Source organism: Monodon monoceros, unplaced genomic scaffold (genome assembly GCF_005190385.1).
Source record: "Monodon monoceros isolate NGI ecotype Baffin Bay Population unplaced genomic scaffold, NGI_Narwhal_1 Super_Scaffold_12, whole genome shotgun sequence".
In the NCBI taxonomy this organism is placed as follows: domain Eukaryota; kingdom Metazoa; phylum Chordata; class Mammalia; order Artiodactyla; family Monodontidae; genus Monodon; species Monodon monoceros.
In genome coordinates this window covers 42,949,067-42,975,509 of record NW_021703768.1, presented here as the reverse complement: position 1 = coordinate 42,975,509, position 26,443 = coordinate 42,949,067, and the positions used below count along the sequence as shown (strand labels likewise).

Sequence of the window (26,443 nt, the reverse complement as noted above, 5' to 3'; positions counted from 1 at the left end):
CTGTGGGTATTTTGTCTGTATAGCTTTGCTTTTATCATCTGTACTAGGATTCTGTCTGCCCCCTTATTTTTCTTTTCTTTTAGTTTAGTTTTAGCGCTTTTTATCATTGGTGGATTTCTTTTTTGGTTTGGTTTTTCTCCTTTCCTTCTTTTGTTTTTTGTTACTTTTTTTTTTTTTTGCGGTACGCAGGCCTCTCACCGCTGTGGCCCCTCCCGCTGCAGAGCACAGGCTCTGGAGGCGCAGCCTCAGCGGCCATGGCTCACGGGCCTAGCCGCTCCACGGTATGCGGAATCCTCCCGGACCGGGGCATGAACCTGCGTCCCCTGCATCGGCAAGCGGACTCCCAACCACTGCGCCACCAGGGAAGCCCTGTTTCTTGTTATTTTTTAATAATTATTTTTTATTTTAGTAACTTTTTTTTTACTTTCTTTCCTTTCTTCTCCCTTTTATTCTGAGCTGTGTAGGTGATAGGATCTTGGTGCTCTGGCTGGCTGTCAGGCCACTGCCTCTGAGGTGGGAGAGCTGAGTTCAGGACATTGGTCCACCAGAGACCTCACAGCTCCACATCATATCAAACGGCAAAAATCTCTCAGAGATCTCCACCTCAACGCCAAAAGCCAGCTCCACTCAAGGACCCAAACTACAGTGCTGGACACGCTATGCCAAACAACTAGCAAGACAGGAACACAACCCCACCCACTAGCAGAAAGGATGCCTAAAATAATAAGGTCACAGACACCCCAAAACACACCACCGGACATGGACCTACCCACCAGAAAGACAAGATCCAGCCTCATCCACCAGAACACAGGCACTAGTCCCCTCCACCAGGAAGCCTACACAACCCACTGAAGTAACCTTAGCCACTGGGAGCAGACACCAAAAACAATGGGAACTACGAACCTGCTGCCTAGGAAAAGGAAAGCCCAAACAAAGTAAGTTAACCAAAATGAGAACACAGAGAAACACACAGCAGATGAAGTAGCAAGGTAAAAACCCACCAGACCAAATAAATGAAAAAGAAACAGGCAATCTACCTGAAAAAGAATTCAGAGTAATGATAGTAAAAATGATCCAAAATCTTGGAAATAGAAGTCCAGGAAGCGCAGAGAGCCCCATACAGGATAAATCCAAGGAGAAACACTCGAAGACACATATTAATCAAACTATCAAAAATTAAATCAAAAGTAAAAATATAAAAAGCAGCAAGGGAAAAACAACAAAAAACATACAAAGGAATCCCCATAAGGTTAACAGCTGATTTTTCAGCAGAAACTTGGCAAGCCAGAAGGGAGTGGCAGGACATATTTAAAGTGATGAAAGGGAAAAACCTAGAACCAAGATTATTCTACCCAGCAAGGATCTCATTCAGATTAGATGAAGAAATTAAAACCTTTACAGACAAGCAAAAGCTAAGAGAATTCAGCACGACCAAACCAGCTTTACAACAAATGCTAAAGGAACTTCTCTAGGCAGGAAACACAAGAGAAGGAAAAGACCTACAATAACAAACCCCAAACAATTAAGAAAATAGTAATAGGAACATACATATTGATAGCTACCTTAAATGTAAATGGATTAAATGCTACAACCAAAAGACACAGACTGGCTGAATGGATACAAAAACAAGACCCATACATATGCTGTCTACAAGAGACCCACTTCAGACCTAGGGACACAAACAGACTGAAAGTGAGGGGAAAGAAAAAGATATTCTAAGCAAATGGAAATCAAAAGGAAGCTGAAGTAGAGATGCTTATATCAGACAAAATAGACTTTAAAATAAAGAATGTTACAAGATACAAAGAAGGACACTACATAATGAACAAGGGATCATTCCAATATATAAAACTGTAAATATTTATGCACCCAACATACGAGCACCTCAATACCTAAGGCCTCAATACCTAAGGGAAATGCTAACAGCCATAAAAGGGGAAATCAACAGTAACACAATCACAGTAGGGGACTTTAACACACCACTTTCACCACTGGACAGATCATCCAAAATGAAAATAAATAAGGAAACAAGCTTTAAATGATACATTAAACAAGATGGACATAATTGATATTTATAGGACATTCCATTCAAAAACAACAGAATACACTTTCTTCTCAAGTGCTTATGGAACATTCTCCAGGATAGATCATATCTTGGGTCACAAATCAAGCGTCGGTAAATTTAAGAAAATTGAATCATTTCAAGTATCTTTTCCGACCACAATGCTATGAGACTAGATATCAATTACAGGAAAATATCTGTAAAAAATACAAACACGTGGAAGCTAAACAGTGCACTACTAAATAACCAAGAGATCACTGAAGAAATCAAATAGAAAATCAAAAAATACCTAGAAACAAATAACAAAACACAATGACCCAAAACCTATGGGAAGTGGCAAAAGCAGGTCTAAGAGGGAAGATTATAGCAATATAATCCTACCTAAAGAAACAAGAAACATCTCAAATAAACAACCTTATACCTAAAGCAATTAGAGAAAGAAGAACAAAAAAACCCCAAAGTTAGCAGAAGGAAAGAAATCATAAAGATCAGTTCAGAAATAAATGAAAAAGGAATGAAGGAAACAAAAGCAAAGATCAATAAAACTAAAAGCTGGTTCTTTGAGAAGATAAACAAAATTGATAAACCATTAGCCAGACTCATCAAGAAAAACCAAATCAATAAAATTAGAAATGAAAAAGGAGAAGTAACAACTGACAATGTAGAAATACAAAGGATCATTAGAAATTACTACGAGCAACTACATGCCAGTAAAATGGACAACCTGGAAAACATGGACAAATTCTTAGAAAAGCACAACCTTCTGAGACTGAACCCGGAAGAAATAGAAAATATAAACAGACCAATCACAAGCATTGAAATTGAAACTGTGATTAAAAATCTTCCAGTAAACAAAAGCCTAGGACCAGATAGCTTCACAGGCAAAATCTATCAAACATTTAGAGAAGAGTTAATACCTATCCTCCACAAACTCTTCTAAAACATAGCAGAAGCATGAACACTCCACAACTCGTTCTACGAGGCCACCATCACCCTGATACCAAAACCAGACAAAGATGTCACAAAGAAAGAAAACTACAGGCCAATATCACTGATGAACATACATGCAAAAATCCTCAACAAAATACTGGTAAACAGAATCCAACAGCACATTAAAAGGATCATGCACCATGATCAAGTGGGATTTATCCCAGGAATGCAAGGATTTTTCAATATACGGAAATCAATCAATGTGATAAACCATACTGACAAACTGAAGAATAAAAACCATATGATCACATCAATAGATGCAGAAAAAGCTTCTGACAAAATTGAACACCCATTTATGATAAAAACCCTCCAGAAAGTAGGCACAGAGGGAACTGATCTCAACATAATAAAGGCCATATATGACAAACCCACAGCCAATATCATCCTAAATGGCGAAAAACTGAAGCCATTTCCACTAAGATCAGGAACAAAACATGGGTGCCCACTCTCACCACTATAAAAGGAATCCAAAGAAATAAAGAAATAAAAGGAGTCCAAATCAGAAAAGAAGAAGTAAAGCTGTCACTGTTTGCAGATGACATGATGCTACACATAAGAGAATCCTAAAGATGCCACCAGAAAAGTACTAGAGCTAATCAATGAATTTGGTAAAGTAGCAGGATACAAAATTAATGCACAGAAATCTCTGGAATTCCTATAAACTGATGATGAAAAATCTGAAAGAGAAATTAAGGAAACACTCCCCTTTACCACTGCAACAAAAAGAATAAAACACTTAGGAGTAAACCTACCTAAGGAGACAAAATACCTGTATGCAGAAAACTATAAGGCACTGATGAAAGAAATTAAACATGATACAAACAGACGGAGAGATATACCATGTTCTTAGATTGGAAGAATCAACATTGTTAAAATGACTGTACTACCCAAAGCAATCTACAGATTCAAAGCATTCCCTATCAAACTACCACTGGCATTTTTCACAGAACTAGAACAAAAAATTTCACAATTTGTATGGAAACAGTGAAGACCCCGAATACCCAAAGAAATCTTGAGAATGAAAAACAGAGCTGGAGGAATCAGGCTCCCTGACTTCAGACTATACTACAAAGCTACAGTAATCAAGACAGTATGGTACTGACACAAAACCAGAAATATACATCTATGGAACAGGATAGAAAGCCCAGAGATAAACCCACACACATATGGTCACCTTATTTTTGATAAAGGAGGCAAGAATATACAATGGAGAAAAGACATCCTCTTCAGTAAGTGGTGCTAGGAAAACTAGACAGCTTCATGTAAAAGAATGAAAGTAGAACACTCCCTAACACCATACATAACAATAAACTCAAAATGGATTAAAGACCTAAATGTAAGGCCAGACACTATAAAACTCAGAGGCAAACATAGGTAGAACACTCTATGACATAAATCACAGCAAGATCCTTTTTGACCCACCTCCTAGAGAAATGGAAATAAAAACAACAAAAAAACGGGACCTAATGAAACTTAAAATCTTTTGCACAGCAAAGGAAACCATCAACAAGACGAAAAGACAACCCTCAGAATGGGAGAAAATATTTGCAAACAAAGCAACTGACAAAGGATTAATCTCCAAAATTTACAAGCAGCTCATGCAGCTCAGTATCAAAAAAACAAACAACCCAATCCAAAAATGGGCAGAAGACCTAAGTAGACATTTCTCCAAAGAAGATATACAGATTGCCAACAAACACATGAAAGGATGCTCAGTATCACTAATCATTAGAGAAATGCAAATCAAAACTACAACAAGGTATCACCTCACACCAGGCAGAATGGCCATCATCAAAAAATCTACAGACAATAAATGCTGGAGAGGGTGTGGAGAAAAGTGAACTCTCTTGCACTGTTGGTGGGAATGTAAATTGATATAGCCACTAAGGAGAACAGTATGGAGGTTCCTTACAAAAGTAAAAACAGAACTACCATACGACCCAGCAATCCCACTACTGGGCATGTACCCTGAGAAAACCATAATTCAAAAGGAGTCACGTACCACAATGTTCATTGCAGCTCTATTTACGAAAGCCAGGACATGAAATCAAGCTAAGAGTCCGTCGACAGATGAATGGATAAAGAAGATGTGGCATATATATACAATGGAATATTACTCAGCCATAAAAAGAAACTATATTGAGTTATTTGTAATGAGGTGGATGGACCTAGAGTCTGTCATACAGAGTGAAGTAACTCAAAAAGAGAAAACCAAATACCGTATGCTAACACATATATATGGAATCTACAAAAAAACCAAAATGCTTCTAAAGAACCTAGGGACAGGACAGGAATAAAGATGCAGATGCAGAGAATGGACCTGAGGACATGGGGAAGGGAAAGGGTAAGCTGGGACAAAGTGAGAGAGTGGCATGGACATATATACACTACGAAATATAAAACACATAGCTAGTGGGAAGCAGCCACATAGCACAGGGAGATCAGCTCGGTGCTTTGTGACCACCTAGAGAGGTAGGATAGGGAGGATGGGAGGGAGATGCAAGAGGGAAGAGATATAGGGATATATGTATAGCTGATTCACTTTGTTATAAAGCAGAAACTAACAAACCATTCTAAGTCAATTATACTCCAATAAAGATGTTTAAAAAAAAAAGATATTAATAGAAATGCAAAAATATTCATCACCCAAGGAGGAAAAGTTCACAATGTCCTGGCAGGCATTAAAAAATAATCAGGTAAGCAAAGAACGAGGCAAATAGAACCTATAATAATGAGTAAAAATAAATAAATAAAAAGGCATCCAAAAATGAGACAGAAAATATAAAATAGTAAACAAGGATATTGAAAGTTACTATAGTATAACAATATTCTATATATTGAAGAAAATTGAAAAAAGATAAAACAGCATGTTTTGGGGGGGGACAAGGGGAAGATGGCGGAAGAGTAAGATGCGGAGATCACCTTCCTCCCCACAGATACACCAGAAACACATCTACACGTGTAACAACTCCTACAGAACACCTACTGAACACTGGCAGAAGACCTCAGACCTCCTAAAAGGCAAGAAGCTCCCCACGTACCTGGGTAGGGCAAAACAAAAAGAATAAACAGAGACAAAAGGATAGGGATGGGACCTGCACCAGTGGCAGGGAGCTGTAAAGGAGGAAAGGTTTCCACACACTACGAAGCCCCTTCACGGGCGGAGACTACGGGTGGCAGAGGGGGAAAGCTTCAGAGCCGCGGAGGAGAGCACAGCAACAGGGGTGCGGAGGGCAAAGCATAGACATTCCCTCACAGAGGATCAGTGCTGACCAGCACTCACCAGCCCCAGAGGCTTATCTGCTCAACCGCCGGTGCGGGCAGGGCTGGGAGCTGAGGCTTGGGCTTCGGTCAGAGCGCAGGGAGAGGACTGGGGTTGGTGGCGTGAACACAGCCTGCAGCGGGTTAGTGCAGCACGGCTAGCCGGGACGGACTCCGGGGAAAAGTCTGGACCTGCTTAAGAGGCAAGAGACTTTTTCTTCCCTCTGTTTCCTGGTGCGCGAGGAGAGGGGATTAAGAGCGCTGCTTAAAGTAGCTCCAGAAACGGGTGCGAGCCGCGGCTAAAAGCGCGGATCCCAGAGATGGGCATGAGATGCTAAGGCTGCTGCTGCCGCGACCAAGAAGCCTGTGTGCGAGCACAGGTCACTATCCACGCCCCCCTTCCGGGGAGCCTGTGCAGCCTCCCACTGCCAGGGTCCTGGGATGCAGGGACAACTTCCCCGGGAGAATGCACAGCGCGCCTCAGGCTGAGGCCTGCCTCACACTCCGTGCCCCTCCCCCCACCCCTTCCGGGCCTGAGTGAGCCAGAGTCCCTGAAACAGCTGCTCCTTTAACCCCATCCTGTCTGAGCGAAAAACAGACAGGCGACCTACATGCAGAGACAGGGTGAAATCCAAAGCTGAGCCCCTGGGAGCTGTGAGAACAAAGAAGAGAAAGGGAAATCTCTTCCAGCAGCCTCAGAAGCAGCGGATTAAAGCTCCACAATCAACTTGATGTACCCTGCATCTGTGGAATACCTGAAGAGACAACAAATCATCCCAAATTGAGGAGGTGGAGTTTGAGAGCAAGATTTATGATTTTTTTCCTCTTTTCCTCTTTTTGTGAGTGTGTATGTGTATGCTTCTGTGTGACATTTTGTCTGTATAGCTTTGCTTCCACCATTTGTCTTAGGGTTCTATCTGTCCGTTTTTTTTGTTTGTTTGTTTTTTCTTGATAATTATTTTTTATTTTAATAAGTTTATTATATTTTATCTTACTTTATTTTACTTTATCTTCTTTCTTTTCCTTCCTTCCTTCCTCCCTCCCTCCTTTCTTTCTCTCTTCTTCCTTCCTTCCTTCCTTCCTTCCCTCTCTCTCTCTCTCTCTTCTCTCTCTCTCTTTCTTTCTTTCTACTAATTCTTTCTTTCTACTTTTTCTCCGTTTTATTCTGAGCCGTGTGGATGAAAGGCTGTTGGTGTTGCAGCCAGGAGTCAGTGCTGTGCCTCTGAAGTGGGAGAGTCAACTTCAGGACACTGGTCCACAAGAGACCTCCCAGCTCCACATAATATCAAACGGCAAAAATCTCCCAGAGATCTGCATCTCAACACCAGCACCCAACTTCACTCAACGACCAGCAAGCTACAGTGCTGGACACCCTATGCCAAACAACTAACAAGACAGGATCACAACCCCACCCATTAGCAGAAAGGCTGCCTAAAATAATAATCAGTCCACAGACACCCCAAAACACACCACCAGACGTGGACCTGCCCACCAGAAAGACAAGATGCAGCCTCATCCACCAGAACACAGGCACTAGTCCCCTCCAACAGAAAGCCTACAGAACCTACTGAACCAACCTGAGACACTGGGGACAGACACCAAAAACAACGGGAACTACGAACCTGCAGCCTGCAAAAAGGAGACCCCAAACACAGTAAGATAAGCAAAATGAGAAGACAGAAAAACACACAGCAAATGAAGGAGCAAGATAAAAACCCACCAGACCAAACAAATGAAGACGAAATAAGCAGTTTACCTGAAAAAGAATTCACAATAATGATAGTAAAGACGATCCAAAATCTTGGAAACAGAACAGACAAAATGCAAGAAACATTTAACAAGGACCTAGAATAACTAAAGATGAAACAAACAACGATGAACAACACAATAAATGAAATTAAAAATACTCTAGAAGGGATCAATAGCAGAATAACTGAGGCAGAAGAACGGATAAGTGACCTGGAAGATAAAATAGTGGAAATAAGTACTGCAGAACAGAAAAAAGAAAAAAGAATGAAAAGCACTGACAGACAGACTCAGAGACCTCTGGGTCAACATTAAACGCAACAACATTCGAATAATAGGGGTTCCAGAAGAAGATTGAAAATGAAAGGGACTGAGAAAATTCTTGAAGAGATTATAGTTGAAAACTTTCCAAAGAAATAGTTAATCAAGTCCAGGAAGCACAGAGACTCCAATACAGGATAAATCCAAGGAGAAACACTCCAAGACACATATTAATCAAACTGTCAAAAATTAAATACAAAGAAAACATATCAAAAGCAGCAAGGGAAAAACAACAAAAAACATACAAGGGAATCCCTGTAAGGTTAACAGCTGATCTTTCAGCAGAAACTGCAAGCCAGAAGGGACTGGCAGGACATATTTAAAGTGATGAAGGAGAAAAACCTGCAACCAAGATTACTCTACCCAGCAAGGATCTCATTCAGATTTGATGCAGAAATTAAACCTTTATAGACAAGCAAAAGCTGAGAGAGTTCAGCACCACCAAACCAGGTTTACAACAAATACTAAAGGAACTTCTCTAGGCAAGAAACACAAGAGAAGGAAGAGACCTACAATAATGAACCCAAAACAATTAAGAAACTGGGAATAGGAACATACACATCGATAATTACCTTAAGTGTATATGGACTAAATGCTCCCACCAAAAGACACAGAATGGCTGAATGGATACAAAAACGAGACCCATATATATGCTATCTACAAGAGACTCACTTCAGACCTAGAGACACATACAGACTAAAAGTAAGGGGATGGAAAAAGATATTCCATGCAAATGGAAACCAAAAGAAAGCTGGAGTACCAATTTTCATATCAGATAAAATAGACTTTAAAATAAAGACTATTACAAGAGACAAAGAAGGACACTACATAATGATCAAGGGATCGATCCAAGAAGATATAACACTTGTAAATATTTATGCACCCACCACCATAGGAGCACCTCAATACATAAGGCAAATACTAACAGCCATAAAAGGGGAAATCGACAGTACCACATTCACAGTAGGAGACTTTAACACGCCACCTTCACCAATGGACACATCATCCAAAATGAAAATAAATAAGGAAACACAAGCTTTAAATGATACATTAAACAAGATGGACTTAATTGATATTTATAGGACACTCCATCCAAAAACAACAGAATACACATTTTTCTCAAGTGTTCATGGAACATTCTCCAGGATAGATTATATCTTGAGTCACAAATCAAGCCTTGGTAAATTTAAGAAAATTGAAATTGTATCAACTATCTTTTCTGACCACAACACTATGAGACTAGATATCAATTACAGGAAAAGATCTGTAAAAAAATACAAACACATGGAGGCTAAACAATACACTACTTAATAACGAAGTGATCACTGAAGAAATCAAAGAGGAAATCAAAAAATACCTAGAATCAAATGACAATGGAGACACGACGACCCAAAATCTATGGGATGCTGCAAAAGCAGTTCTAAGAGGGAAGTTTATAGCAATACAAGCCCACCTTAAGAAACATGAAACATCTCAAATAAACAACCTAACCTTGCACCTAAAGCAATTAGAGAAAGAAGAACAAAAAAACCCCAAAGTTAGCAGAAGGAAAGAAATCATAAAGATGAGAGCAGAAATAAATGAAATAGAAACAAAGAAAACAATAGCAAAGATCAATAAAACTAAAAGCTGGTTCTTTGAGAAGATAAGCAAAATAGATAAAACGTTAGCCAGATTCATCAAGAAAAAAAGGGAGAAGACTCAAATCAATAGAATTAGAAATGAAAAAGAAGTAACAACTGACACTGCAGAAATACAAAAGATCATGAGAGATTACTACAAGCAACTCTATGCCAATAAAATGGACAACCTGGAAGAAATGGACAAATTCTTAGAAATGCACAACCTGCCAAGACTGAATCAGGAAGAAATAGAAAATATGAACAGACCAATCACAAGCACTGAAATTGAAACTGTGATTAAAAATCTTCCAACAAACAAAAGCCCAGGACCAGATGGCTTCACAGGCGAATTCTATCAAACATTTAGAGAAGAGCTAACACCTATCCTTCTCAAACTCTTCGAAAATATAGCAAAGGGAGGAACACTACCAAATTCATTCTATGAGGCCACCATCACCCTGATACCAAAACCAGACAAGGATGTCACAAAGAAAGAAAACTACAGGCCAATATCACTGATGAACATAGATGCAAAAATCCTCAACAAAATACTAGCAAACAGAATCCAACAGCACATTAAAAGGATCATACACAATGATCAAGTGGGATTTTTTCCAGGAATGCAAGGATTCTTCAATATATGCAAATCAATGAATATGATAAACCATATTAAGAAATAGAAGGAGAAAAACCATATCATCATCTAAACAGATGCAGAGAATGCTTTCGACAAAATTCAACACCGATTTATGATAAAAACCCTGCAGAAAGTAGGCACAGAGGGAACTTTCCTCAACATAATAAAGGCCATATATGACAAACCCACAGCCTACATCGTCCTCAATGGTGAAAAACTGAAAGCATTTCCACTAAGATAAGGAACAAGACAAGGTTGCCCACTCTCACCACTCTTATTCAACATGGCTTTGGAAGTTTCAGCCACAGAAATCAGAGAGGAAAAGGAAATAAAAGGAATCCAAATCGGAAAAGAAGAAGTAAAGCTGTCACTGTTTGCAGGTCACATGACACTGTACATAGAGAATCCTGAAGATGCTACCAGAAAACTACTAGAGCTAATCAGTGAATGTGGTAAAGTAGCAGGATACAAAATTAATGCACAGAAATCTCTGGCATTCCTATACACTAATGATGAAAAATCTGAAAGTGAAATCAAGAAAACTCTCCCATTTACCACTGCAACAAAAAGAATAAAATATCTAGGAATAAACCTTCCTAAGAAGACAAAAGACCTGTATGCAGAAAATTATAAGACACTGATGAAAGAAATTAAAGATGATACAAATAGATGGAGAGATATACCATGTTCTTGGATTGGAAGAATGAACATTGTGAAAATGACTCTACTACCCAAAGCAATCTACAGATTCAATGCAACCCCTATCAAACTACCACTGGCATTTTTCACTGAACTAGAACAAAAAATTTCACAATTTGTATGGAAACACAAAAGACCTCGAATAGCCAAAGCAATCTTGAGAATGAAAAATGGAGCTGGAGGAATCAGGCTCCCTGACTTCAGACTATACTACAAAGCTACAGTTATCAAGACAGTACAGTAGTGGCACAAAAACAGAAAGACAGATCAATGGAACAGGATAGAAAGCCCAGAGATAAACTCACGCACATATGGTCACCTTATCTTTGATAAAGGAGGCAGGAATGTACAGTGGAGAAAGGACAGCCTCTTCAATAAGTGGTACTGGGAAAACTGGACAGGTATATGTAAAAGTATGAGATTAGATCACTCCCTAACACCATACACAAAAATAAGCTCAAAATGGATTAAAGACCTAAATGTAAGGCCAGAAACTATCAAACTCTTAGAGGAAAACATAGGCAGAACAGTCTATGACATAAATCACAGCAAGATCCTTTTTGACCCACCTCCTAGAGAAATGGAAATAAAAACAAAAATAATGAAACTTCAAAGCTTTTGCACAGCAAAGGAAACCATCAACAAGACCAAAAGACAACCCTCAGAATGGGAGAAAATATTTGCAAATGAAGCAACTAACAAAGGATTAATTTCCAAAATTTACAAGCAGCTCATGCAGCTCAATAACAAAAAAACAAACAACCCAATCCAAAAATGGGCAGAAGACCTAAATAGACATTTCTCCAAAGAAGATATACAGACTGCCAACAAACACATGAAAGAATGCTCAACATTATTAATCATTAGAGAAATGCAAATCAAAAGTACAATGAGATATCATCTCACACCAGTCAGAATGGCCATCATCAAAAAATCTAGAAACAATAAATGCTAGAGAGGGTGTGGAGAAAAGGGAACACTCTTGCACTGCTGGTGGGAATGTAAATTGGTACAGCCACTATGGAGAACAGTATGGAGGTTCCTTAAAAAACTACAAATAGAACTACCATATGACCCAGCAATCCCACTACTGGGCATATACCCTGAGAAAACCGTAATTCAAAAAGAGTCACGTACCAAAATGTTCATTGCAGCTGTATTTACAATAGCCCGGAGATGGAAACAACCTAAGTGCCCATCATTGGATGAATGGATAAAGAAGATGTGGCACATATATACAATGGAATATTACTCAGCCATAAAAAAAAACGAAATTGAGCTATTTGTAGTGAGGTGGATAGACCTAGAGTCTGTCATACAGAGTGAAGTAAATTAGAAAGAGAAAGACAAATACTGTATGCTAACACATACACATGGAATTTAAGAAAAAAAAAATGTCATGAAGAACCTAGGAGTAAGACAGGAATAAAGACACAGACCTACTAGAGAATGGACTTGAGGATATGGGGAGGCAGAAGGGTGAGCTGTGACAAAGCGAGAGAGAGGCATGGACATATATACACTACCAAACGTAAGGTAGATAGCTAGTGGGAAGCAGCCACATAGCACAGGGAGATCAGTTCGGTGCTTTGTGACTACCTGGAGGGGTGGGATAGGGAGGCTGGGAGGGAGGGAGACGCAAGAGGGAAGAGATATGGGAACATATGTATATGTATAACCGATTCACTTCGTTATAAAGCAGAAACTAACACACCATTGTAAAGCAATTATACACCAATAAAGATGTTAAAAAAAAAAGATGTAAAAAAACAAACAAAAAAACCCAGCATGTTTGGAAGAAATATGGAAAATATTAAAAGACCCAAACCAAACTTTCAGCGATAAAAAAATCTAAATCTAAGATGAAATATACTGGGTAGGATTAATAGCATATTTGACATTGCAGAATAAAAGATGAATAAACTTAAAGCCATTTAAGAGAAGCTGTCCAAAATGAAACACAGAGAATAAACACCAAAAAACAATAATAAATAAGAGTATCACTAGGCTCTGAGACAACTTAAAGTCTCCTGATATAAGTTTAACCGAAGTCCTCAGAGTACTAGGAGAAGGGGGACTATTTGACATAAAAAATGGCTGAAATTTTTCCAAATCTGATGAAAACTGAGAAGCCCAATAAATTCAAGCATAAGAAACATGAGAATAATTATGTAAAGTCACATCATAATTAAACTGCCAAAAGTCAGTGATGAAATTAAAAAACAGCCAAACATCCCATCAGAGCCGTATGCAAAGCAGCAGGAAAATACTGACCTATAACGAAGGGAAAAGTCAATTAACTGAAACACATCAGGGAGTAACACAAATGAAAGTAATAGTCACAAAAACATTTAAACAGTTTTTAAACTGTATTCTGTAGGCTCAAAAAGCTGGAGGAAAGTTAAGTAGACACATGGAAAACAAACACACAAAAACGAACTTCTAGCAAAGAAAACTATAATATCTGAGATGAAAAAATGCACTGAATAGGATTAAGGACAGATTAGATAATAAGAAGCAAAGATTAATGAATATGAAGATAGAGCATTAGAAAAGACCTGAAGTGAAATGCACAAAAAATGAACATAGCATTAGTGAATCACGATACATATTCATGACTGAAGGGAAATTTACAGCACTAAATGTCTGTATTAGAAAAAGGTCTGAAATCAATGACCTCACCTTTCCTCCTTTAAAAAACTAGAAAAAGAATAGCAAATGAAGCCCAAAGTAAGTAGAAGAAATGAAATAAAGGTAAGAGTCTAAATTTACTTACAGAAATGAAATAGAAAAAATTTAAACTTTTAAAGAGTATGGTAAGAAACAGTTATTTTAAAATTTCATTTTAAAACTAGAATGTGAGCAAGAGAAGAAAGGAACAGAGACAAACTACAAAACAGCCAGAAAACAATTAACAAAATGGCAGTAAGTACACACCTATCAATAATAAAATGTAAATAGATGAATTCTCCAATTAAAAGACAGAGTGGCTGAATGGATAAAAAAACAACTTGCAGCTATATGCTGCCTACAGGAGACTCACTTCAGGTATAAGGACACACAGACTGAAAGTGAAGGGATGGAAAAAGATATGCCATGCAAGTGGAAACCACAAGAAAGTTGTGGTAGCTACACTTATGTAAAACAAAATAGACTTTAAAACTAAGACTGTAAGGACCTCCTTGGTGGTGCAGTGGTTAAGAATCCGTCTGCCAGTGCAGCGGACACGGGTTTGAGCCCTGGTCTGGGAAGATCCCACATGCCGCGGAGCAACTAAGCCCATGCGCCACAACTACTGAGTCTGTGCTCTAGAGCCGATGAGCCACAACTACCGCAGCCCGGGCACCTAGAGACTGTGCTCTGCAACAAGAGAAGCCACCACAATGAGAAGCCCGCGCACCGCAAGTAAGAGCAGCCCCCACTTGCAGCAACTAGAGAAAGCCCACGTGCAGCAACGAAGACACAATGCAGCCAAAAATAAATAAATAAATTTATTAAAATAAATAAAAAAAAATAAAACTAAGGCTGTAACAAGAGACAAAGGCACTACATAATGATAAAGGGGTGAGTCCAACAGGAGGATATAATATTTGTAAATATATTATAAATATTATATTAGGTGCACCCAACACAGGAGCACCTAAATGTATAAAGCAAATATTAACAGTCCTAAAATTCCATTTAAAAAGAAAGCTACTCACTCAGCGCATACAGTTTTTCCTGCTGATGTATGTGCAGATACTAGAACAGACTGATTATTATCAACACACTGAATGGCTTCTCTTTGAAAAGCATCAAGAATGAACGGGTATTCCTATAAAAAAAATTAATATCTGTATGAAGACACCTAGACACATTATAGTACACTTAAAACCAAGAGACACTACCCCTAGAAGCATTCTGGGAGCATTTCTTTATGAGTCTATTTGGGAAATATGCCACCCACTAGAGAAAATTAGGAAGAATGAAAAAAAAAAACTTTAACCAGACAGCATAGAAGTTATTTCCACTATCTGATCTTTCAATTATTATGTTTACATATATGTTAATTACAACACAATAATCATTACCATTTGTCAAGAACATGCTTTATGGTGGGCACTGTGCAACACATTTTCCATCTACTAATCTTCACAGCAACCCCTAACGTATATATAATTTCCTTTCACATATGGGAACTCTGAGGCTCTGAAAAGGCAAGGCCTCAATCAAGTTCCCTCAGCAAAGGCAGAATAATATATCTATTAGACTTGAAGAGTTCATGTTTACCCCACCATACTGCCTTTTTTACTTAAGAAAATGACTTGGAAAATTTATATTACTCTTTTACCATCTATCAGGGTTTCAAAATCCATTTAATATCAGCATAAGAGTTTAAGTTTCATTAGAAGTTTGTTCAACTCCCAAAACTATACACAAAACTGATTGTACACATGCATTTTTTTCCTAGAGAAAGATCAGTACTTTTCATTAGATTCATTAAAAACTTTGAGAATTATTTTCATTTTTAAAAATCTTATCACATGATACTTGGTTTTCAGCATGGTTGTTTATTGATTTGGTTCTCACCATATTTGACTTCAGGTGGCGGCTTCTTAATTTGTACATATATATGTGTGTGTGTGTGTGTGTGTGTGTGTGTATATATATATATACACACACACTGGGAAGTATAAGGATCTCATTTAAAAGTTTATCTTGAAGATTTTTAGGAAAACAGACTCACAAAACTGTACAAACCGTACTGCCCAAAGTACAAACCTTTGCAGCTTTTCCAACGCGAGGTTTAAGTGGTAGATAATCTTCATCTGCAGGAAGTGCAACCTGATGTTAAAAAAAAAAATCAATTTACTATTCGAGAATTGATGCATTCAGCACTCCCTAATCAATGATGGTTTGAAAAATAAAGGTGGTGAACTAAAGTGTTTCTGACAGTCTTAGACACTGTAAAATTAAATAACCACCTTTGAGAAAAATGCAAAAGCTACAACATTCAAAAAACTTCTATTAGTGTTTATCTGATAGTAATCTAATTAAAAGCACTTAAGTCTATCTCCCAGAAGAAACTGTGTTTATTAAGGTCTAGGACCTATCTCAGCTATATTTGTATTTTCTATATCTAATGTACTTCCTGACATTAATGAATGCTCAAAAAAGCAGGATGGACATAAAAAGGGATGCCACTATATGAAAGAAAACTATGTGGAATAAAATGGTATTATTTCCTGGAACAGGAAACTAATTTTCCTCCAGTGAAGATTAATATCTGGAGAGAAGTTCACAATATATGTAAATTCCCAATATGTAAGCCAATTAGTGTATAAATAATCAATCAACAAGGGCAAAGTACTGTACACACAGAAGTTAGAAATAATTTCTAAGAGCAAAATTTCAACAAACAAGTATGATATAAGATTAGCTGTCTTAGAATATTGAGAGATTGTTGGTAAATTTGCAATTCAATTACAATCAAGATGATGTGTGTAGTGTTTCAAAAGGAATAACTAGAACCTGACTGTAATTAAGTGAAACGATAAATTATGAAACTCAATGAACAATACCCAGTATAATAACTGTGTTAGAAGCAATGTGGAACTCTAAATGGAATCTATAAAGGGGTAGAATTTGGTAGTTTATCCAGCACACATTATGAAAGAATTAATTTATGAGTTGTTTTTATTAGTGAATGAACCCTTCCAGGGACAGGAATAGTTTTCATCAGTCTTCCCCTTAAGACTACACATTCCCCTTTATTATGACACCAAGAAACTTCTAAGTAGTTTCTGACTCCTAGGTAGTTTGACAATAAGAGGACTACTTATCCATTAATTTAAGGGAATGTCCTTCTTTTGTTATACCATACCATGACTATGATGAAAGTGATTCTATCCAAAGAGCACAACCTCTGGCGCACTGACAAAATCAAATTTCGGAATCCGAAAATCTGAAGACTAGACCCTAAATCATGGTGTGATCCTCATCAAGGTATGATCAACCTGCGGGGCCATACCTGGTTACTTGGTTCACCTCCCTCACATCTCTCCTGATACTTGCTATGACATGAACAAAAAACATTAACACAAAGCAATTAAGACTTTAACATTTCTGCGATTTAATAGCAGCAACAATAACAAATTGTGTTTTCACATGTATGAGAATCAGAGTTTTGTTTTTATTCTCTGAAAACACTCTGGGTAACACTAACTTATAACAGACAGGTAGAAGAGAAGCCTACAGAGACTAAGGAGTCAGAAAAATAGAAAAACAACAGAATAATCAAGAGTCAAATAGACTTAGCAATTAGTTATTCGTGATTTTTGCCAGAGCAGTTTGAAAGACATGGAGAAAGAAGAAATCTAACTATAGTAGATTAAAAGATGACTGGAAGGTTAGGAAGTTTAGCAGGGATTTTCTTTTTATTTATTTTTTTTAAATATGGAACACTTCACGAATTTGCTTGTCATCCTTGCGCAGAGGCCATGCTAATCTTCTCTGTATCGTTCCAATTTTAGTATATGTGCTGCCGAAGCGAGCACTTAGCAGGGATTTTCTAAGCAGAGCACTCAATAACAACTCTGAAAAGAAAGGGACCATAACTTTTTTTGTTTATCTCTTTACATTCAGTGAATAATAAAATATACCTGGCACCCAAAAGATATGTACTGAATGAATGACTACAATGGGGAAGAAGAAACACAACACAGTGGCTAAAAAGCAACACAGAACAAAAGAGAAGCTTTTGAATATTCATATGCTGATAAGAAAAGGAAAATAGAGAAAAGGAGACACCAGAAACAGTCAAGGGAAAATGGAATGATCCAAGTCTTTGTGGAGGCAGGATAGGATACAACCAAGAACACTGGCAGAGCAACTCTCCTCAGCCTAAACAATGCAGTGCCTTGTCCTTTGAGTGGATGTGACTCCAACTTGATATCTTCAAACCTCTAGATAAAGTAAAAGGTAAGGTTACCTGCTAAGAAAGTGAGAGGAGATAACAGAATGGAGGGCTTGAGGATAATCATGAAGGACAGAAAGAACTTCTGACCTCTTGAGAGCAAAATTTGTGTGTGCTTGAGGTTTTTCTCCCATCTTTTTAAGACCACAGCATCAAATAGGCTCTAATGTAAGTGTTTAATGAATGATCTAATGGATATTATACCTGCCAAACTAAGTGATATTCTAAAGGAACATAAGGAAATTTCAAGTACAAAAACAGGTGTTTAAAAAAATAACGTTCCAGATCTACATCAAAAGCAATTTTTGTTAATTTGGAATTACTCTGCTTATTTGATAAAGTCTTTAATAAGATTCCTCAATTAATTGTAGCAATAACATATAAGGTTACATGGTAAAAGCAGAAGGGCTTAATAGAAAGAACTAGTGTTACAGTTTCCTTATGTCCCATATGTTTACAAATGCTCACTGATCAACGGTTACTACAAGCTATCAGTGACCACCATCTTGTGGCAGACAATGAAACTGCAATATATCAGTCATCAGAGCAAACACAAAAAAGCAGGGGACCTGCAAAATGTCACTGTTACTTGACTTTAGGAGCATGGGAATAAACATGTACTAAATTCCTACTCTGTAAAACAAAACAAAAAAACAAACAAAAAAACAAACAAAACAACCCTACTCTGTGCTGGGTATCTCACCTAATTTTCTTACATAATCTTCACAACCACCCCATGATGTAAATCCCATTATTCTAAACTTACAAATTAGAAAACCAATGTCAAAGAGGTTAAGAAATTTATCCAAGACTGTAGTCAGGAAAAGCGCTGTGTCAGTGTCTAAGCTCAGGTTTGAATACAAACCCCCAGCTCCTTCCACTAGACTATGTACACTGACTGCACAGAAACTACATATTGTTTCCAAAGCCCTTAAGGCTAAACTGCTTGTCAATCATCAGATTAGATAGTCCAAAGCAATATCCCACTTATAACACCAACTTACCATACACTGTTTGTGCTTACCTCATGTGTACACCCTTCAACAGTTTCAACTGATTGTACCTTGACCCTGGGCATCAAGTCTGACAAACTTAAAAAAAAAATTGTTAAAATTACATTAAAATAAATTACTGAGAATTACATATGCTGGGAATTCAAAATGGTGAGTTAGCATCTTTTATTACAAATACAAAACAGACAGACTCCAAGTGGATTATTCAAAGAATTATGTCAGCTTAGTTCCAGTAACTATTTTGGATAAAAAGTACCTCTACAAAAGCATTATCACTGCTTCAAAACACAAAGCTGCTTATAAAAACCATTACGGGGCTTCCCTGGTGGCGCAGTGGTTGAGAGTCCACCTGCCGATGCAGGGGACACAGGTTCGTGTCCCGGTCCAGGAAGATCCCACATGCCGCAGAGAGGCTAGGCCCGTGAGCCAGTGTGTCCAGAGCCTGTGCTCCGCAACGGGAGAGGCCCGCATACCGCAAAAAAAACCCCAGAAAAACCATTACGTAATAGGAAGTATAAAATAAACTAGCCTAATACAGATGTTGCTATAATTTATAGAAGTGTTCCCTCTTCTCATCAAAATCCTAAGTTATACTGATCTAGGTTCTCTGTTTAGACTCTGAAACGACATGATTGTGGATAAATTGAAGAAAAATAGATGTATTTCTGCACTAGATCCATTATTATTGATTGTACTTCTGATTTTTTACTTTAAATCAATAACCATACTTCGGATAAAACCCAAGAGTTACTACAATAAGCAACAATGATTTTAAATTATCAGTATTATTTTGTAACCTATTCCACTAGTTTGGACAAACAGTGCATCTTAAGTATTTCAGTGATACATCTACCACCATTTACAGTACCTACCTTTGCTAGCTACAACAGCTAACCGGTTAAAAAACAACAACAACAAAACCACAGGAGTAAATTCTTCATTGTAGTGCCAAGCTAGAATATGGCAAATGAGAAAAGCAAAGTCATGATCATCGCTACGAGAGGAAACAGGTCAACCTAAGAAACTGTAATCTATTTCTAGAAAGTTCCAACTTTTGAAATCAAAGAAACACCCAGCTATTTCAGCCACACATATCCATGGGTCTCCCTCATTGATAGTAGTCTTGAGATTCATAGCCACTCTACTGCTACACGCAGCAGTGAAAATCTAATTCCTCCTAATGCTCGTTCTCAAGTATTCCCTTCCATTGTGTCAGTTTTATTCTTTCCTTTTATCCCACTCTTCCAGTGATCCTCTTCTAAGACATTAACAAATAAATGAAATGGCATTTCTTCTTTTTAAAAAAATCAGGCTTCAAGATTCTTTCTTAAAATTGGATTCAAAAGTATTACAAGCCTTTCTTTTCTATATTGTTTTCCATTTCCCCAAACTTACATAATTGTCCTACAGTTATATGTTTATATGAATATATAAAGAATATTTATTTTCATTTCTCTAATACAGCAAATATTTTCATAAAGTAACAACATATAAGGAATTTTCAAAACTTCAGGCAACCACCCAACTTAAGAGTTACTAACATTTATAACAATGGAAATACTACCTTAAGTCTTCAGTTATTGACTCTTCTACCCTGGGCTTCTTTCCAAAAATGGGTTCATCTGTGCACTCGAAGTCTGCATCTCTCTTGTTTTTTCCAATATTAGTTGACTCAGATTGTAATTTACCATCAAAACATTTTCTGAAATGTGAACGGTTTAGAATGAATTCTGCAATAGCACTTCTTACTTTAAGGGTGACTCCATAAAATATTATCCCATGTATAATATACACTATTAACAAAAAGTCATGTAAGTAGATGTTACAAATCAAAAGTGGCTAAAGCCCAGAATACTCTTATTTTAACTAATGAAACTGAATACTACTCCTCTTTCATTTATTTTCAAAATTCTGTTCTAAAAATATTTTGCAACTCACATTAACACAACTATTACTAATATAATATTCTTAAAAACTGTAAAATACCATTAGACATTTACATGAACACTTCCAATAAACATTTAATGCTTTTCTAAACGGCATAATATTACTATTTGGGAGAAATTTTTTTTATGTGGTTGGATTCACTGGTCAAAAGTAGTGACAATAAACAGTGCTTTGTGGATTGGATAACCATAGGGGAAATCAATCTGACCCCTATGCCAATTATACACAAAAATCAATATGGATATTAGATCTAATTGTGAAAGGCAAAAACAACAAAGCCTCTAGAAGATAAAATGAGAAAATTATCTTTAGGTATTACTAAACAGGACATAAAATTGTTAACCAAAAAGTAAGTTTGCTAAATTGGACTGCATTGAAACTAAGAGTTTCTGTAAATCAAAAGGTACCATTAAGAGAGTACAGAGAAAAGACAAAGTGGGAGAAAACACAAATATAACTGACAAAAGGCGTATGTATCTAAAATAATGGAAGTGACGGCTACAAATTAAAAAAAAAAAGATAACCCAATAAAAAAATGAGCAAAAGACTAGAACAGGCACTTTACGAAAGAGGATATCCAAATGACCAATAAGTATACGAAAAGAAGCTGAAGAACCATTAATTACCAGGAAAATGGAAATTAAACTATATTAGATCAGTGGCTCCAAAATCATTGATCTCAGAAATGAGAGATTTTGATTTTGATTTTCCAGTCTAAAAGTTACTGAGGATTCCAATGAATTTTGTTTCTGTAGTCTTATCTATTGATGTTTACCACATTAAATATTAAAACTGAAAAAAATTAGTATTTTCCCAAAAAAATGTTAATGAGAAGAATGGCATTGTTTTATATTTTTGCAAGTCTCTTTAATGTCTGGCTTAATAGAAGGCAGCTGGACTCTCATCTATCTCTACATTGAACTTGTGATACAGTTTTTGGCTGAACTATGTGAAGAAAAATTCAGTCTCCTATAGTTGAAAAAGAGCAGGCTTTTCAGGTAATTGGGAATATTCCTCTGATCCCACACCAAACCTCAATCATACTTCGAAAGTTACTGCCAGAGCTACAGTTAAGAATTTTACAAACGGACTTCCCTGGTGGCGCGGTGGTTGGGAATCTGCCTGCCGATGCAGGCGACACGGGTTTGTGCCCCGGTCCAGGAGGATCCCACATGCCGCGGAGCGGCTGTGTCCGTGAGCCGTGGCCGCTGAGCCTGCGCGTCCGGAGCCTGTGCTCCGCAACGGGAGAGGCCGCGGCAGTGAGAGGCCCGCGTACCGCAGAAAAAAAAAAAAAAAAGAATTTTACAATGTTGAGCAAAAGCCAGAAACAAAAGAACATATTCTGTATGAATCCATTTACATTATATTTACAAACAGAAAAAAAACTAACACATGTGGTTATCGCGTTAGTCACTTTACTGTGGGAAAAAGAGGGATTTCTGCAATATTCTATTTTTTGTCCTGAACAGGGCTTACACTGGTGTGTTCACTATGAAAATTTGTCCCATGACTTTCGCACTTTTTTTTTGTATGTTTTATTTCAAGAGAAAAATTTTTTAAAAAAAGAGTCAACAAATAGTAGTACTGATCTATATGCTTGAATAACATTTCCATAATGAAGTTTATTCTTTGATGCTTGGCAAAACCTGAAATATGTAATTCCTCTCACGCCCCGTTTAGTGGAATAGGTATTCACAGTTGTTCCATATTACTTACATGAATCTCCTTTGGACAAGCGATCAATATCCTTGGCCCTCAGGAAAAGACATGAATGGTAATTATGATCCCTCTAGTTCTAACATTTTATTATTCTTTCTGAATTAGTAAGCATCAACCAAAGCATTGTAATTAAACCTACTAGGAGTTGGTACAACTATAAAACAAAGAAACAGGGCTTCCTTGGTGGCGCAGTGGTTGAGAGTCTGCCTGCCGATGCATGGGACACGGGTTCGTGCCCCGGTCCAGGAAGATCCCATATGCTGCGGAGCGGCTGGGCCCGTGAGTGGGAGAGGCCACAGCAGCTATACCTTTGAGAAGCTTAAAACTTAAATTCATTGTAGAATACTTTCCTTCAGAAGAGCTCCATTATTCTTTAATACTATATTCAACTCTCTATTCAACTGTATTCTTATCTAAACAATTGAATGATTCTAATCAAGTCTCGACATCAGCAGCTGTCCAAGATATATACATGCAAGTACCTATATAACTTTAAATTTCTAGTAACCATGTTAAAATAGTTTAAAAAAGAAACCAATTTTAATATATTTCATTTAACCCAAAATATACAAAATATTATAATTTCAGTATATAAAGATAAAAATGATGTATTTGACATTTTTTATAACAAGTTTTCAAAATACAGTGTATATTTTACATTCACAGAACATGTCAATTCTGATTAACTACATTTAAGGGCTCAACAGCTACAGGTAGGTAGTAGCTATTACAGGAGTCCCCCCTTATCTATGTTTTCCCTTTCCAAGGTGTCAGTTACCCAAGGTCAACTGAGGTCCAAAAATATTAAACAGAAAATTCCAGAAGTAAATAATTCATAAGTTTTAAACTGGATGCCTTTTTGAGTAGCATGATGAAATCTTGCACATTCCTGCTCCATCCCGCCTGGGACATGAATCATCCCTTTGCCAACAGTATCCAGCCTGTTAAGTCACTTAGTGGCTGTCTAAGTTTTCAGATCACTGTTGTACTATGGCAGTGCTTGTGTTTAAGTAACTCTTATTTTACTTAATGATGGCCCCGAAGCACAAGAGTAGTGATGCTGGCAATGCCAAAGAGAAGCCGTCAAGTGCTTACTTTAAATGAAAAGGTGGGGCTTCCCTGGTGGCGCAGTGGTTGAGAGTCTACCTGCCAATGCAGGGGACGTGGGTTCGAGCCCTGGTCTGGGGGGGATCCCACATGCCGCGGAGCAGCTAGGCCCGTGAGCCACAACTACTGAGCCTGAGCATCTGGAGCCTGTGCTCCGCAACGGGAGAGGCCATGACAGTGAGGGGCCCGCGCACTGTGATGAAGAGTGGCCCCCGCTCTCGCAACTGGAGAAAGCCCTTGCACAGAAACGAGGACCCAACACAGCCAAAAATAAATAAATTAATTTTTAAAAAAAATGAAAAGGTGAAAGTTCTCAACTTCTATATTGATATAATTACTTCATTTTATTTTCAGTAACTGTTAATCTCTTACTGTGCCTAATTTATAAATTATGCTTTCGTAGGTATGTATGTATAGGGAAAATCATACTACATATAGGGTTTGGTACTATCCAAGGTTTCGGGCAACCACTGGGGCTCTTGGAACCTATCCCCCTCACATAAGGGTGGGGGACTACTATAGATTGCATAGTTCAGCTCTAGATATAAGGACAGTTTACAGTAAATACTTGAAGATAAAAAAGCTAGTAAAATGACAGCATAAGAAAGCAAATTCAGGATGTGGAAAAGTATACAGGACAAATGAGCTGGTTTCTCCTTTCATCCACCCCTCCAAAAGAAATCAATAGCGTAAGGAAAAAAGGGACTGTTGTAAAATGAAAGACTTCAGGGATATAACAACCAAAACAGTATAAGGGCTTTGTCTGGAAACTGATTCAAATAAACCAACTACAAAAAAATACCTTTGAGACAACTGGGGAATCTTACTGTGGATTGACTATTCAATGATATCAAGGAATTATCGTACATTTTGTTAGGTGTAACAATGGCATGACAGTTACGTTGGAAAAGAAAGTCACTATCAACAAGAGATGCATACTGAAATATTTAGGGAGAAATAACATGATTAGTAGCATTTGATTTACAAAAAAAGGGTGTGGGAATAAATTGACCATGACTTGATAATACTGAAGCTGAGTTATGCGTACATGGAGTTTTTCATATTATTCTCTCTCTCCAGACAATTCTCATAAAGTTTTTTAAAAAAGCACCCACTTGGTCTAGAGTATTAAATATCAATACAAAAGACAAGATCCTCTAAAGTTCCAGGATTTGCCCTTCTGTGTTATACAAATCAGATGGAAATCATGCTATACATATTGACTACGATACAAATAATTATGATAGTATGATAGTTACAATAATGCAAATTGGATTTTTCCCTAAAAATACCTAGACGTCTAGGCCTAGTTAGAAGTGTTAGTAGTAAACAAAGTTCCGTAAGTTAATCATGGTCTATATTTTCTTATGTATTTCCTTTCTCTAATGTTCACATATTTCCTAGTAAAATTAAAATATAAATTGTTTTTATATCCTACAAATTTTCACTTTGGAAGGTTGCAGAAACAGCTTACCCCTGATACACTGCAAAGTGAATTTTCCCTGAGTAATTCTGAAACAAAGTATTTACCGCAGTAGGAAATTATACATGTATCATCTTCATAACATCATAGTTGCCCATTCAAACTACAGAAATTATTAATTATTCCTGTTTGGAAAAAATTAAAAGAACCTGTCCTCCTTTCTCATTTTCCCTGAAAAGTTCTCCAAGACTACTACACCCTCTAACTCAATGAGAGAGGAAGACTATTTTTCTCCTTTGTTTCACTCTTATGTGACATTTCAAACTCCTGATTCTTCTAATATCCATCTAATCTCTATGTGTGGGAAAACTATACTTTCCCACAGGAATCTCCACTTCAAGCAGGACCAATTGAAATAGCATCCAAATATATACCTACAGTTCTGGTATTTCTCCAAACCCAGATTAAAATTGCCCAACGGATACTTCAATATGGATATACAATCATCACTTCACTTTGTCTCAAGCCAAATTAATTTCGAAATCAAAATCTCTTATAAATTTCCCTATTTTTCTTCTTCCTGATATCCAAGTTCAAAACGTCTCTTTTGACCCCTCTTCCATTGTCCTCCTTAAATAAGGCCTGTCAATTTTTTCCTTCACAACATTTTATCTTTCCTTTTCCTTCCTTCTGTCACCTCCTGAGTTGAGGTTTTTATAATCTCATAATTAGATAACTGAAATACTTTTCAATTTACTTTTTACTATCAGTGTCTTTCCTCTTTCAATACATTGACTACTGATACCAAATTAATTTTTCTAAACCATCACTCTACCTATCCAGTCACCAAGTTAGGTAAAAAACACATGTTCACCTGGGTTTTTTAAATGAAATCAAAATTCATATGCTTGCTATTCAAGGCCCTTAATCATCTAAAACCA

General features: G+C 37.3%; 1 protein-coding gene and 1 non-coding gene across 4 annotated transcripts in view; both read right to left on the bottom strand.

Annotated features, from left to right (window-relative positions):
• Window positions 1-26,443, bottom strand: part of MTREX (Mtr4 exosome RNA helicase) — a 137,816-nt gene that overhangs the window by 110,157 nt on the left and 1,216 nt on the right. The window contains exons 2-5 of one of the 3 annotated variants that reach the window (XM_029216471.1): window positions 20,871-21,008; window positions 19,318-19,384; window positions 16,100-16,162; window positions 15,040-15,152 (exon numbers count right to left, since the gene is read on the bottom strand). In XM_029216471.1, coding sequence (XP_029072304.1) covers window positions 15,040-15,152; window positions 16,100-16,162; window positions 19,318-19,384; window positions 20,871-21,008 — 381 coding nt within the window. Of the gene's footprint in view, window positions 1-15,039; window positions 15,153-16,099; window positions 16,163-19,317; window positions 19,385-20,178; window positions 20,809-20,870; window positions 21,009-26,443 lie in introns of those variants that run through there. The other 2 variants (XM_029216473.1, XM_029216472.1) reach the window with 2 other exon arrangements.
• LOC114893543 lies at window positions 17,768-17,874 on the bottom strand. The gene has a single exon (XR_003792959.1). It is a non-coding gene; the product is annotated as a U6 spliceosomal RNA (small nuclear RNA).